Consider the following 16,831-nt stretch of genomic DNA (forward strand, 5'->3'; position numbering starts at 1 on the left):
TCCAGATGCATTTCTATATCTGTTTGTATTCTCTTGATCTGTTTTTCTCAGAAAAAAATGCTTGGGGGAGGGATTATACATTCAAAAGTAGTATATAGTTCCAAAAAATAGTATATAGTATAGATTGCCTATGTACTCACATGCAGAAGCTCCATATAAACTACTTTGTATTCCAACCAATGTCAGATAATTAAAAATGTATAACAACAAAGAATAGTTTAAATTAAACATGTTTTATCTGCTAAACAGAAAAATAAACTGAAATTTTGTATGTTTTTACTCTGAATTGTCAGAACTTTTTGCAAAATGTACTGCATATTATTTGATGCTCAAATGATATTCTTATATCCTACCCAAGATCCATCTTTGTCTTAAAGGTTCTTGAATTCCTAGAGAGTTTTCCTTTCTAAAGTAACAGAGTTCATAATTCTTCTCTTTGAGTGATATACAGTTTTGCTGTGTGTACTTTTTCAAGACACACATTTCATTTCTATAGGAAACTGACAGGTGGAAAATGTATTATGCATAACCTAATGCACACTATGCCAGACAGTTCAGGCATGCATGGCAGCCAGAGGACTGAAACATAGCCTTTTTCTGAACAGTTGCCCATTCTCTTTTTATTTCTTCATTCTCCAGAACCAGCTGCTTCTATTTAAACCCTAAATGATCTTTCATTCTACTATCCATTTCTTTACAGCAACTGTGGAAGAGAGATTCTGCAAAAGTGATCTTCTGGGCAAGGTATGTGGAAAAATTACTGCCAAAAGATCTTTGAGTGGGGGGAACTCTTCTAAAAAGCTACCAGAAGAAAATGCAAGACTGGAATATTGTCCCATAGCTTGATTGTCCTATAATAGATAATAAATAGTGTTTCATGTTTAAAATGGAACAAAAATGACCACAATTTAAATAGGTCACTGTTTTGATACCGTGAAACTAACACAGATACAACCATATTGCCACAATACCATATTTACCATATGAGTAAATTAGGTAACCCATATACAGACTTTGAGTTAGGAAACGGAGAAGAGACCTCCTGAACACTGAGAGCAGAGAAACCCTGCGTTCCTTCAGGGAAACAGTTTTTAAAAAGAACCACATCCTTTCAAAACCTACAAAAATGATGGAAAGTATCAGGGCGTTTTTTGTCATAGAACGGTTCCGGCACCTTTTTTCAATGGATTTTACGAAGTGATTTTTTGAGTAGCAGATCAGCAGCAAACATAATTAACATAGTGCCTGCAGGCTGCTATTGTGTCTGCTATCTGATAGTGAGAGATAGCTGCTTGGGACCGGCTTGGGATTGGTGTGTGTGCTTACTGCCGGTGGGGACGTGAGTTCCGGCACCATTTTTTTTTTTTTTTTACAAAAAAAACACTGGTAACTATACAGATGTGTTGTCTTCACACTCAGTGCAATGCGCTGACATGAGCCCAAATCTGGTATGGTTTACCAGTTAAACTGCAGGGGTAGTTGCTTAGGATTGGGCACACTGGTTCTCTTAACTGCTGGTGCCACAGAACTACCAGGGAATAAAATCTATCCACTATCACTGTATCACAAATTGCAGAATTATGGCTGGCAACAGGGCTATATTCTGTTTTCACAGAGGCAATGGTAAGAAGAGGGTCTGCTAGGCATTATCTATCTAAAATTAATTCAAGGCTGCTTTTAAAGGTGAAGACAACATTTAAATCTTTCAAATACTCTGAGTGAACACTCTCAGGGCCAAACAAGGCATGGCTCTCCTCATATGACTGAGTGATTTTTCTTTAAGTAATAGATAGTGCAGGGGCATGAGTTGGATCAGGAACATTACTTTAACCCTTTACTCCACTGCAATCTCAATTAGAATCAACCCCTTCTGGGCCAGCAATAGAAGAAATGAGGCAGGGGACAGAGGTTATAGTCTCATCGTGACAAAGGGTTAACATTCCCCCTCACTCTCTATTGTCCTAATCACATCCCTCCCACACAAAGAAAAGATGAATCAAGGCAGGGCAAATCATGCAGCAAACACTGAAGCAGATTTTTTCTGCAGAGTCAGTCTCACACAGAACTGGACCCAAGAAAAACAGGTGCCCATCCAAACGTACACCACAGTGTAGATGCTGCTTGTACTCCCCTGCTTGCAACAGAATGTGCATCCTGATATGTATCAAGTTCACATTCCGCTGAAAGCAGTGTAGTGGAGAATGACTACATGCATTTGGGCAGGCTTTTGCCTGGTACCACTTTTTTCAGGTCTGCACTTATAACAGTTGTACTAGCTTTACAGGAAACACCTACAGACATATCACTGCAGTAATTTTTATACCACAAATAAGATTTTTATAATATCAATAACATTATTTTATTTTGAATTTTTAACAGGAACACTGACCAGTTCCATCAATTACTGCGACCAATGATTACCAATGTTTAGATTTAATTACCATACAACTGGCTACCATCTGAGAGGGGCAGTTTGTGCACTTAGTTTGGCTTTCCCATTCAGAGGGGCCTGTTCACACTTTTGGGGGAATGTCCATCTAGCTGGAGCTTCCTTCCCCCTTTCTGGCATGTTGCTGCCATTTTTCCAATTTCAAACTTCTCAAACAGTCCATTGTGCTGAAGTACTGCACTATTACTGAATTGACCTAAGGACATTGCTCACCGCAATTTACAAATGAAACTTCTGAATAATGGGATCACACAGAGAGATCCATATTATCAGCCTGTAATTATGGTAATATAATCATGTTGTTAGTTTACCTCTGTACTCAGGTGCTGAACTAAAAACCCAAGAAGTTTATCAGATTTTGTTTGGTTATATTGGAAGAAAGACTTCTTTTGTAACTCTGTTATATAGAAAAGAAAGGGATTGTGTGGCTCTCCAGATGCTGATGGACAACAACTTCCATCAGTCTTTACTAACTTAGCCAATGGCACAGGATGATTGTAATGGAAAACAATTATCCTTCAGACTCAACACTTCTCCAAAGTTTGCAAATTTTGCAAATTTTCCAATGCACTTATTTTAAAGAAGGGTATATATTTGGAAAGCTCCCTGTGCCTAGTTTTATGCTTTGAGCAATCTGTGGATGAGATCATGTCCTTCTGCTATTGGCTCTGCATATATTCTAGTTCTTGCTTTATGACTATAACACACTGTGCTAGACCAACATATCAGAGGTCAATAGAGATGACCTTTTACCATCTGTAAAGATTAAGGATTGTGTTTGTAACACATTGTACTAGACCACATTATCATAGACCTCCTATCAGCTGAATTCTACCACTGATTAAAGAATGCAACAGCCATCCTTATTCAGCATAAATTCATTTTAAACGTTTTATTATAGCAGTCTGTCACATCTTCCCAAAATATTTTTAAGCACAGCTTGGAGACTTCACCTGTCCAGATCAGAGGCTTGTCTTTCAAAGTTTTTTAGAACCCTTAAAACTTGGATTTCTTGACTGAGAAAACAGGGAGGCAGTAATCCTTGAATATTCAGCTGTTGTCTCTCTTCCAAGGTGAAAGCCAGACCCTGTCCAGAAAAAAAGTATGTTCAGCAAAAAGAATATAAAATGTTATTATGACTAGTTTGTTAGAGAGATTCACACTGTGCAGCAAACACATTTCTAAATGCATACTACCACATTTATAATATAGTTCCACCAAACCTGTGGAAATGATTCCTATATAAAAATTGGCAGGATTGATCCAACAGCCCCATGACATATGCTACTTCAGATTCCCAGCTCCAAAGTCTGAAAGAGAGCTCCAGTCTTGGAGCCAGGAATTCGCAGTCTGCCCCAACCCCGACCCGCACAGCTTGTGCAGAAATAAGTGCCAGCAAGAGGCATTCCAATAGGCTGGGAGGGGAAGAGCCCAGAGAGGCCCAAGTGGGTCCCCACAGTTCCCTTTCCCGGCCCCTCCCAAGCAACCCAGATAAATGACTGCAAATTGCCATATCGAAAAGTACATAAGAACCAGAGCGGTGGAGAGTGCCTCTGAAGCTGCTCCAGCTCTACGTAGGATGCTCATAAGCCTCCCAAGTTTGGACTGTGCCCTAAAAGAGTCTGGGCACAATCCAACTTGGACTGAGTAGTGAGTATTTATAATTAATATCAATATTGGTTTTATGTCAAGCAAAATAAAAACAAGCTCACAAGCCATGAGGCATGTTAGGTAAGCTTGACCTCAGGAAGAGTGACTTAATGCCTTGGGCTAGGCAGTTTGAGTGAGATGAAGAATGAATGATGAATACTGAAGATATTGGGGAGAAAAGGCCATGCATGATCTGAAGGTTTTCCCTTAAAGTGATTAGACAAAATGACTCTGCAGGGTATGGCTACCATAGCCCTGAGCAAGCACAATAAACCACCAGACACCTGGAAATTACCCCATTAATAGCAGCCAGGAAACACAAAGAACATGCCTTTTACCCAGAGAAAGCAGGCTGTGATAAAGTGATAGCTAAGGTCATCAAGAGCAATCAAGCATCCATCAAGCTGGGTTCTTTGAAGAACCCTGTTGGTTTTCCTGGACTCTCAGCAGCTTTCAATACCATCAAACATGGTGCCCTTCTGGACAGGTTTGCTGGATTGGGGGTTCGAAGCACTGCTTTGCTCTTACCTCACCACCCAATTTCAGAAGGTTGTGATCAGTGATTACTGCTCTGCATCATGGCAGTTATGCCATAGAGTATTGCAGAGCTTTTTTTAATACCCCATGCCATTTAAACCACAGGGAGAGGTTGCTAATTAATTGGATAAGGGCCAATAAACCGAGACTTAATTCAGATAAGACAGAGGCGCTGTTGGTAGGGAATAGTCTGTCCTGTTAGGTGATATTAAACCTGCCCTGGGTAAGGTCACATTCCCCCTAAAAGACAGAGTTCACAGTTTTGGGGTGCTTCTGGATCCCTGTCACTGGAGTCACAGGTTGATTCAGTGTCTTGGAACACCTACCATCAGCTCAGGCTAAATTAACAACTACAACCCTATCTGGACAGGCAGAGCCAAGCAACAGTGCTCCATGCACTGGTAACCTCTAACCTGGACTACTGTGGTGCATTCTATGTGGGGCTGCCTTTGAAGATGGTATGGAAACTTCAGTTGGTTCAAAATAGAGTAGAAGGCTGCTGACGGGGACTTACTGATATGAACATACCAAGCCAGTCCTCTTCCAACTCCATGGGTCCATTGAAGCCTAGGCCCAACTGAAAGTGTTTACATTAATATTTAAAGCCCTAAACAGCTTGTGGCCAGCTTATCTAAATGAAAACCTCTCCCCTGGATCCTGTGATCATAGTCTGAGGTCCTTCTCAGAGAACCACCCCTAAAGGAAATTTAGAGGGTGGCTACTAAAGGAAGGGCTTTCTCAGCTGTGGTACCTCAGCTGTGCCTCACACCCATTCTTTAGTCCTCTCAGTGCCAGGTAAAATCTTTTTATTCACCCAACATTTTAAAAGTTAAATAATTTTAATCTTTAAAAAATCTCTTAATTTTGTTTACATTAATTTTGTTTTATAGTACCTTACTGCTGTACCCTTGATTAATTTGAGTATGGCTGTTGTGGGCCTATGGTTGCTATTTTATTGTTGCTATTTTTAATGTATTACAGTGGTGGCTCATGGTTCAAACAACTCTAATTTCGAACAATCCAGAATTCGAATGTTAGAGTCAAGATAAAATCACTTCAAAGTTGGAACAACACTTCTAAATTTGAACTGCAGGCACAGTGAAAAAAATGTGGTCACTGTGTAAACATCATCAGTTGTGCACCCAAGTTGTTTCTAGCTGGGAAAGGATCTCTTAGATCTTTGCCTTTTCACTGCATGATTTTTCAATCTTTTTCAGTGCCTTTTCAATCATTTCCAGTGCTTTTTCGGTGTGTGCCTTTCGATCCTCTTTAATACCTTTTAACTGCCTGCCTTCACGATCCTTCTCAGTGCCTTTTAACTGTGTGCCTTCTCAAACCTTTTCAGTGCCCCCTCCATTGGCACAGGCTGTGTGCTGGGCCATTATTGTGATCTATATCAGCCTGCTGAATAGGAGGTGGCATCTGTTTTCTTCCAGTGATGGGAACTTCAACTCCAAAGTCTTGCCATCAGATTAGGGGGTGATTGGGTAGGGTTTTTCAATGTGTGCCTTTTCAAGCTTTAATTAATATATGTGACATTTGTTATTTTTACCTTAAATTATGTGCATTTGCTGTTTACCAAGGTCTGGGAAAAGATTAATTCATTTTCCATTATTTCTAATGGGGAACAGTGCTTCGGACTTCAAACAATTCAGAGTTCAAACAGCCTCCTAAAACAGATTAAGTTTGAAGTATGAGGCACCACTGTATTGATGTTGATTTTAAAGTTCTGATTTGTTATTGATATTGTGTTTGGTTCTGTATTTTGTCCTGTGAACTGCCCAGAGAGCCATTTTGGCTAATGAGCAGTATAGAAATTAAATAAATAATGCATGATTAGCATAAGCCTGAGGGACAATACAAAATTCCCACTTGTATAGAACAGGAATTTAGTGAATATGAGGGGGCAAGACCTGGCAACCAGCCCACAACATGGACTGCCTCCACAAGGGTCTGTTAAGAGTCTATTACACAGGACAACTGACAGACATTAGCCTTACACTTCTTCTCTTTTTCTTTTAGCTTCTGTCTATTCCTAAATATATTAGGCAGAGAGCTGTCTACCTCTTTAAAAATATGGAGTAAGATGGGGATGCATTAAGATTATTTGATGCCTTGACAACATCAGATCAAGAATTTATACCTGCTCTGTATTTCCTTCTGAATAAACTTCCCTTTTGCTTCAAACGCATTGTGTATCCATCTTAATGTAAGACCAGAGTATGTTGCCTTTAACAGTGCATGTTAGACCCCCAGCAAAAGTTCCAAAACCTCCAAAGTATCCATGAAGTAAACACCCACTTTTGAAATGTATTAATCCCCAAGAATACCTGGTATGACATGTATCCTGCTGGAAAATAGATAGAATGCCTTTTCCAAGCTGGCAAAAACTATTCTCTACTTAACTGCTTAGGAAGTCTGTTCATCTAAAGATCATCCTGGTTTTCCATGTAATGGTATCCTTCCGATTCTAAGGCAAACAGTTCTTTGTATACCAGATGGAAACTAGACTGGTGCCATGATAAGCCTGGATCTCTACTCATCTGAAATCCAGTTTATGTTGTCAGTTTACATTGGACAAATGTTCCTTGTTCCTTATTTAGTAGTTCCTTATTTAGTAGATATAACCAGTAGCTTAGAAGGCTAGGAGCAAACTGGATCTCAGAGGGAAAGTTTCTTCTCCGGTCCACTCCAGGGATCTGTCCCTCACATAGCTTTGGCCATTGCCATTCCTGTTTGCCCTCCAATATGAACAGAAGTTAACTGTCAATTGCTGTGACTAGGAAGGAAATCTACCATCTGTGTGATTGGGTTATGCACTGTGTGTATTGGGGTGGGGTGGGGCAGTCCGTATTGCCTTAGTCATAGCAGTATTCTTGCTTCTTGTGTATGTATCCTTTGTCACAAATTTGTACTTCAGGCACTTGGGGCATTTGGCCAGAGGCATTTCAGATATAAGTGGGAGTTGTTGTGATGCATCTGCCAGAAATGGAGATGTGCTTATAGACAGAATATGCTTGTTGTCCCCGCAAAAAAGGAAAAAAAGCTTTTAAAAGAGAATTTAAAAGAATTTCATTAACATATCTCCTTGATTTATTGAGTAGCTCTTGTGACAGGATTCCAAGTGCCTTTTCACATTGTACTCCTTTAAGACTGAGACAGTATCGAGACATATCAGGCTACTTTAAGCTTGTTTAAAACAAAAACACACTCAGTAGCCCATTTGTAATTAAAGGCAAGGTGCTCATCTACAATGTTTCATTCTTTGAAACAGCACTTTCTTTGCAGACATCTTCTTAAATTTTTTTTAGCAGAGCAGCAGTTGCAGAGTTTCAGTATTATTCTTGAATAAATAAAAATGTCTAACTCTTTCATATCAAATCCACCCCACTCTGGTTGCTGTTAGCTGGGGATTTTCATTTTGACCATGGCAAAGAAGAGACACCAGCCTCTACAGTTCACAGGAATATTGGGCCATATGCACAGGCTAAGAAGAATTTTGTAAAAATGGATTATGAATCTGGCCTACCAGATGGCAGGGTTGCAATTCTAAGCATATTAAATACTGTGAGATTTATTTCCTAATAAACACAGTGCCTTGAGGTTTAAATCTACACATGCTAATACTTTAAAAATTGGGGGCCCTCCAAAAAAGGGCAGGTAGAGAGAAAAAGCAAATGAAAGAGTAGCCTCCCAGCTGGAGCAGAAGGAACTTATTCCATTAAGTTCCCTTCAAATTATATTCAGGGTGCACATATACATTACTGCCTGCCAGCCAAGCTTCAATCATGAGAAGCAAAATGGCAGCCAGGGAAAAGGGAACTTGTCTGGAGAAAGATGTGGGAAGGGGAATCCCATAAACTTTCCTGCTAAGAGAGTGCTCTATCTCTCTCAGTCCAAGGGGCCACTCACCAGCCCCTGCAATCACAGATGCATGAGAAGTCTCTTAGCTGGAGTGGGTGGGGCAAAAGCAAGCACTGCATAAAGACAGATCAACCAGCTCTTGAATATTTTTGACTGAAGCAGCAACCACATCAGTAACCTTGGGTTACTGGCACCTCTAGAAATGTTCAGTATACAAAACACTTCGTATCCTTTTTGCAAAAATACCAGGCCTTTTATTCTCCTTTTCCCACCTTTTTTTTTTTTTTTGGTAAAAGGAGGCCAGACATCTCCTTACCCATCTACTTGGATGCTTTATCTTCCTTCATCCCCATATAGCCTTCAATATGGTAATGCATGGAGAAAGGGAGTGACAAAGCTGTGATATGAGTACCTGAACTCTGTTGCCTAGCAAAGCACCCAGAATGGCCAAAATGCTAGTGCGGAGGGAAGATAAAAACAAGAGGAGGCTGTCCGAAGGAACCATGAGGACCTGAGGAAATATTGCTGCCCTTGTGCTTTTGTAAGAAATGGACAAGAGCAACAGCAGTAGATGGCACTGCTTGAGGCAGAAAGAATAGTGTGGGCCTAAGGGGAAATGCCTTGAGGGTGATAGCAATAAACAAGCAGGTTGGAGGGCCACACAGAAAGAGCTTGGGGGCTGTAGTTGGGGAAAAGTTTTTGGTGGTGCCTCCTGAATATATTGTCCATTCATGTATCATCTTCCTTATAAGATACCTTGAGGACCAGTGATGTAACTATAGAAATGGGGACTGTTTTCTACTTGTGTGCCTATCTCAGTATTAAACTCACACAGCAAGAAATACACACACACACACACACACACAAAATGTTACAGATAATAAAGTCAGCAAGTGACTGTATTCCTTAAATCTGCCAAAAGATGGCATATGAGTATTCCATTTTCATGTGAAAAGTGAACAATCTGTTTAGGTTAGCAACTTTATTATCTACTCTTCTGATTCATGGCAACTCCACAAGTTTCTTCCACTGGTGGACAATCTTTATTTAGAATGAACACACTCATTTGTGTGTTTAGCTCCTCCTTGCAGGTTCAGCAGCCCTGCTGACAATGAGGTTTTTGTAGGTACTTGCAAGGATCAGAGCCTCTGCAATCATGCGTTCAACTGGGAGTTCTGAAAGGCTCTATAAAAGGCTTCCCTGTGCTACTTAACTTAGGTTCAGCATCATGACTTTTATTGTGGCTGTGCTTTGGTTCTGAACTGCCTCAAAGCTTGTCTGTTCCTGACTCTGGTACCTCTGTCCTTAGCAAAACAGGTAACGCTGATTAGACAGGTTTCTAGCCTTTGCAACCATGCTGGCATCTCTTTGCATATACTCCCTGAAAGAAGGCTTAATTTAGCAGTCTAAATAATAATGTCACTGTGTATTTAGCATCTTAAATAGGAAGAAACGATTTCAGGCAAACCATATTTAAGCATTAAACCAGTACTAAGCTGCAGAGAGCTTTCCTTTCTATTTAACTCTATGCTACTTTCTACTGGTTTCTAATTCACTGTAGAACCATCAACTTAACAGATAAACAAACAGCAACTAGAAGAAGGGTATTAGGATAAAAATGAATCCCTATTCTAAAGTCTTATAAAAGTAAAATAGGAGCAGAAATTAACCAAAAGGGATCAATACACAGCAAACTGGAAAGGTATTTCTAATTATGAAGCACTTCTAATTTGAGAAGATAGTACTAAGTGGATTTGTTGTCTGTACTTTTAGACTGGATTAAAACCTTATTTAATAGCATTGTCTGACTGTACCTTCTTGTATTAGGACACAAAGTACTGAACACACCACCCAGAGTTGACCTTCTGGTACAGTAGGCTCTTTTTGCCATCTTTAAATGTGTTTTTTGTGATTGCTTTTTAGCCTGGCCTAACACCTATGAAATTCTTTAATGGTGCAATATAAGCATAACAGGGTCTAGAAATCTGTATGGTTTAGAGTGAATCAAGCAGGGATCCAATAAGTGTTTATGAAAACTGTAGCATGATTCCCCACTGTCCAAACAGTACTTTCAGCCGTTCTATATAAAGTTATCCCAAAAATATGCTTAACGTGGCATAAAAAAACCTCTGCTACCTCAGTTCCTTCCAATTAAACACATTTTTCTCTGAATTGATTTTACTCTTTGCCTCAGGATATGTTAATGATCAATCCTTCCTTTTATATTCCACCTACACAAGATGTTCTATTGCAGTGTGAACAGAAAAGCAGGAAACCAGCCCACTTCCTACACTAACAGGTCCTTATAAATGGTATGAATCATTAAATGGATTGTCTGTCCCTTAAAATATATATATATATATATATATAAAATAATGGAACCAATGCAGGATGATAGAGTTGAACTTGGACCATGACCAAAATGCTACCTTAGCCCCATACTTTGGATAGTTTGGGCAGTTTGTACTCCACCTGTAAAACAGAATGATGTAGATGCTATAAAGATGAATGAGCATGATCAAGAAGCTTGCTTAAATGAGAATAGGTTTGCTATGTAGCAGAGATGCAAGTAATAAATACAAATTTTATAAATAAATATGTACCATAAATGTCTGATATTCTGTGAAAGAATGATTTTCTATACATGCAGAAGTGAAAGGCTCATTAAGACAAGCTAGAAGATTGGGGGCACTGCCTGACAGCTTTGAGAACAACTCTAAATGTGGAATATACCTTGGTTTTTCTCTTTTGTTTCCACATGTTGCTTGAAACAATATTACCAAAGTGGCCAGGAATGTGTTCATGTGATTGTGGGTTGACCTAGATTCCAGAGGGCTGCAATCTCAAACAGCCTTCAGGTTCCTGTAGTGGCTCTACTCTCTGCATAATCTTGATGCAGCCCTTAGATGTCATTTGGGTCTTCACTTTAGTAAATCATACGACAACAACAACAAAAAGAGCTGAGAAATTATATTCCAACACGTGAAAACTGCTACTTATAAAGATATAATTATGACTAGTCAAAGAATCAGATTATACTATTTCACACACACCCTAAAGAGGTTACCATTCTATATATAAGAGAAAAGAGAGATGGAATTCAAAGGTCTTCTTTTTTCCTTTTTTAACATTTTAAGGACAAACAGAGAAAAGGCTTGGAAATGACTAAGCATGTACATATTAAAACTTGCCAGCAATTGGGGAATGTCTTATACAAACATTTCGACTAAAAAGTTTCTAGAAGTTTTGCTGCCCACACCTGGAAGAATATAAATCAGCATTAAGTGAGCTCATGGACTATACCTGCAGCCCTGGTATTCTTACTCCACATATTCATCTGAAGATGTAAATAGAGTTCTATGTACATACTGTTTTATGTACATAAAGTTCTACTCATACCTTCAGATGAACCAGTGGAAGTTAGAGAGAATGCTAACTTCCTCATTTAATAAGAGGAGGATGTGCTTTCTGTGAAAAACTGTTCAGATTAATTCTTGTAGGGATGCATAATGAATGTTTGCTGGAAGATCTCCCTACCATGGGGTGCAGTAATACCTTGGCAATAGCTGCTTCCCCCCACACTTGCCTTGCAGCCCACCATCTCCGAGGAGATTTCCCATTCTTATTTCTGATCATTTGTGGGGGCAAGGGACAGCTGCAACTGTCCTACTCCCACTGTGGTGGGTGGATGGAGAATCCCTGTTAGGTGACATTGAGTGCAGTTTCTATTGGTGTCCAGTTTTAGAGCTCAGTACTTCTAGTTCCAAATTAACCTACACAGGAGTTGTTGCATTGCACAAATGCAAACATGTATGGGTTACAGAAGGGTTAAACAACCCTAACCCATGGTTCATTACAGGTTTATGCAAAGATTATTTAACTCTCACATGGGGGTTGCACATGTAACTTGGTGCCCACAAATGCTACAGTTTATCATGAATTACATAACTGTGATGTTCAAGAATGGTAGCTCTCTTAGTATCATCCATGCATCAGCAATATGGAGACCCCCGAAATAAAGTATAATAATGTTACAAATTTTCTGCTTTATGGTGACCACTAGTGGGAATGAGGAAACCCATGTGATGATATTGTGTCATACAATAAACATGTATAGACATTACATTGTAGGTTCAGCACAAACTGTTGTTTGCCAACTGTAAGTGCAGTTACAAGGAAGGAAAGAATAGTAGCAAGGATTGAGAAAGTGGAAACACCCAAGCTAAAGATTTATTCCAATCTTGTTTACATAGTATCTGACTTCAGCTGGGCTTCATTTCATTACAGTACAAGTAAACTAAGTCCATTTCTTAATAAAAATGACTGATTTAACAGGTTAAATTCTATATTCTAAACATTATTCAATTCAGTACATAATCTGGGAAAATCAGATTATTAATCAGTTTCATAACTCACAAGTTACTTTTCATTGTTTCTTCACAGATGAGAATCATCTACTTGTATGAGAAGATGTAACTTCCATGATCTGTAAGGTATACAGCAGTAGCAGAAGCTGTATCATCGAAGTTACAAGAGTTCCTGTCTCACACACTTATAAATGAAGATAGGAACCCTTGAAAGTAATAACTGAAATGAAAAGAACTGAAGCTGCAGTTTCTTGTTAAATGCATTCTATTAAGTGCTCAGGAAAGACCTTACAGAAGAAAAGTAGCTTTTTCTTTGTTCCTTTAAGAAAACCTGTAAAGTTGAGTATCTGATTGCTTTATTTTTCTTCCTTTCTCACATACAGTAAAAGTAAAATAAAATGAGCACAATATCCAAAGTTTTTCTATTTGGTACTCCTATTCTCAAAGGATAGATGAGTGTTAATAATAGAATTTCAAGACACACAGAAACCAATATATATATCATTCAAATCCAAGGAAAACAGAAGCATCAATACACTTCAACAGCATTTTATTAAAGTAGTATCACTATACTTTCCTGTTATTACCACAAGGAAATAGAGTTAGCCTTGGATATGTTCTACTTTAAGAAACTGCTGATACATAAGCTCCCTTCCTGCCTGGAGAAGCACTTAGCTAGCATATCTAAATTTTAGATTTCCCCTGAAAAGCAGGCATTTTACAATGAGGCTAGGAAGATTTAGGTCTCAGTCTGAGAGCCTTTGCTTTACGTATTAACATCTTGTCTAGACCTGGGATTGTCAAGACTCTGTAAGACTTCCCAGCATTTAAAACAAAAACAAAAAACAAAAACACACAATTGACCATGCCTGGCCCCAAGATTCACCAAGGGCCACTGCTCATGATATGTTTAAGACATCTGCATTTTCAACTGTGTGCAAACACAGAGACATATTCTTTTCGCATTTTTCATATGTTAATGTCATTAGGTATAAGTACCTGTATCTTCCATCTTAAAAAAAAGTTTTTAAAAGGTAAAGTTGGAAGTACTCTTAATGACAAAAATTCTACGAATGGTTTGCCTCTTGTTGGGTGAATCTGGCACCCAGCATAATCAGAGAAAAACAGAGAAAGAAGGGGCATTCCCATGCTAGACATCTACATGTAACAATAGATTGACACTTTCCCACCACAAATGGAAACACTTCCACCTCAAAACACTTTTACAACTGGCTCAAATCCAGACTGGAAATCGGGGGGGGGGGGGGAGAAGTAGCAGAGAGTTCAAAACACAAGCAGCATGAGAGATGGGCATTAAGCATCTTTCTACACACAAAATTCTCCATTGTAAATTTCCCTTTCCAACACCATTTTGTAATGGACTAATAGCTATTATCACACATTATCTGCTTTACAATGTCATTTGGCCTTAACATTTCTAAACAAATGGCATTATGCTTCCTGGCTTCCATAGAAGACCACTTCAAATGTTAATAGAGTGGTTCATGTCACAACTCACCCTGTGAGTTGTCTCCTACTTCCTATTGGTTGTCCTCTGGATATCCCAGGGAACTCCAAAATATACATATTCATGTCTGCTTATATCCCTGCCAAAACAAAAAACAAGCAAAATAAAACAGGGCAGCCATGTCAAGAAACCCCTTTGCCAAGGAACTGGAGTTCTGAGAGCTATCCCGGGAGGGCTTGCACTTTGCCACAACATACGAACACTGTCAGTGTGCAAGTGTGAGAAAAAGCATATACAGATAGCATTCTCTTTGGAGAAAAAATCTGAAATGGAAATTTGCATATTGCCTTGAAGTAAAGTTTGGAAACTGTAGTTTTTCCAGATAACAAAAATACTGTATGAAATCCCTGATCCCTTTTAAGAACTACTGTAGCTGTCAACGATAGTATTCACAAGACTTTCAAAAAAAACTATGGCATGCTTAGTTAAATACTTTTAGATCTGTAAAGTCAATAAACTTCCATAAACAACTCTTTACATTGAATTATCAAAATCTTATATAATCTTACATAATTTAACAATATAATGCGAGCTCTCTGCTTCCCGCAAATATTTGGATTACATTATGATAGACCCATTTTGTGTGGTGATTTTAAAAATTTCCATGTAAAATGTCCATGTGTACAAGAGTGGAAATTTTTCACTCTTGTAAGCTTTAACATGTGAAAATGTTAAAGCCCTAGTGTTGCAATAATAGCAACACTAGGACAGCAGCCACCTTTACCCTGATAGTTGCTACAGCACAGAACAAAAATGCTAATATTGAGATAAGAACTTCTAAATGCTACTACATAAAATTTCTGATACTTGTTCAGCAAAAACTCTCAAGAGAGCATTTTGAATACCTTCCACATTCAGTGAACTGCCAAAATTCCTAGATATTTCAGTAGAAAAATATTAACTATAATAATTCCAACCAGTTTTGTCTGATTCCAATCAGTGCCTTCTGATTATTGGTCTTGTCTAAGTTCCAAATGGGAATCACAGAAACCCCTCAATTTGGTCATGATCTTTAGAATTGTCTTTTGAATTTGTGTCTTCATCATCTAAATGTGTATTCTTTGTTTCTGCAAATAACAGAAAAAGTAGGTAACTCTTTAATGTATCTGAAGTCTAATACAAGTTCACTGAAAAAAAGCAACACATAAATCATTTCCACAAACACAAGTAAAAGCTGAGCTCAAGATTTCAATAAATAACTTATTTGTAAGTTATTTGAATGAACATATACGAATAAATTATTCAATAAGACCACCCTACCTATTAAATAACTTTTGTGAAATGTTATTCTAATGAAGTTATTTTAATAAATAACTTTTGAGAAACTGTGCATGGGCACACTTCACAAAAGCTTGCACCTAGTTCAGGAATATCCAAAAACTATACCTTCATATAATTAATTCCTTTATTACTTTGCATATCAGTTTAATTCCATTTCAATTCTGAAAGCAAAAGTTTTTTTAAAGAAGTGACATTGATAAATATCAGGGATAAAGTCCTCAAGGGCAGATGTTCTGCTAGTCACTGGTTTCTTATTGCTGCTTTCCCTGAACTTCAGAGAGCCTAAGTCAGGTCAACTCATTTGGATAAACTATATCTACAGCTCTTTACTTGATCTTTGATGGGTGTTAAGAAGCCCACAATAAGTAAGTTTATCCTAAACATAACCTTACACTTGGGGATTTTTCAAACAGCAACAACATCTGATGAATGTGTACCATACTAGCACCAGCTCTAATTCTGTGCCAGTGATGTTACACTGAAAATCGGTTAACCCTCCCTGCAAAGTAATTTCAGGGACTGTGCTAGATACTGATCTCTGAAGCTAAGACACACATGATACACACACACACACACTTTCATATACTAATTTATATATACTCTAAAGTGTTTGTGTGCTATACACATTCCTTTAAAGGATTATGTTCCCTAAGGACATTTTTATTTGTAGGGTTAGGGTGAAGGTTAAAAATCTCAGGCAGAAAGATTCAAGGGAGAGGAGCAGGTGAAGCTCATGTGGACAAAATACCAGGTAATCCAGGGGAATCAAATGCAACATAGATGATCAAGGTCCCTGTACTTTTATTTCAGCAAGTGCTCATGGACAATATGGTGGGGCAGATGAGGTCCCAGAGATATGGGGCTCCAGACTTAGTGAGCTGCTCCTAACAACACCTCTGGAAAGTTATAGTTCTATCACTGTGGATGTGTTCCCACTTCCCTAGGAGAGACAGTCCCTCCTGTACAGGGATAAATAAAATTGAACAAATTAAAAACATTTCGCAGTCACGGCAGGGGTTGTATCCAACTTTAGTCTAACTTAAGCTTTATTCATTTTAATGAGCCTACTCTAGGTAGGAATAACAACAGATACAACCATATGATATTGATTTGCAGTTAAGTTATGAGCACTACTGAACTACACAAATGGATTGT

General features: G+C 38.5%; 1 protein-coding gene across 1 annotated transcript in view; it reads right to left on the reverse strand.

Moving 5' to 3' along the window:
- ME1 (malic enzyme 1) overlaps positions 1–16,831 on the reverse strand; it is a 130,688-nt gene that overhangs the window by 111,675 nt on the left and 2,182 nt on the right. Inside the window, exon 2 of the mRNA XM_044421680.1 lies at positions 3,403–3,536. Within this exon, the coding sequence (XP_044277615.1) occupies positions 3,403–3,536 (134 nt within the window). The remainder of the gene's footprint in view (positions 1–3,402; positions 3,537–16,831) is intronic.

Source organism: Varanus komodoensis, unplaced genomic scaffold (genome assembly GCF_004798865.1).
Source record: "Varanus komodoensis strain SLA01 unplaced genomic scaffold, ASM479886v1 scaffold12, whole genome shotgun sequence".
Lineage (NCBI taxonomy): Eukaryota > Metazoa > Chordata > Lepidosauria > Squamata > Varanidae > Varanus > Varanus komodoensis.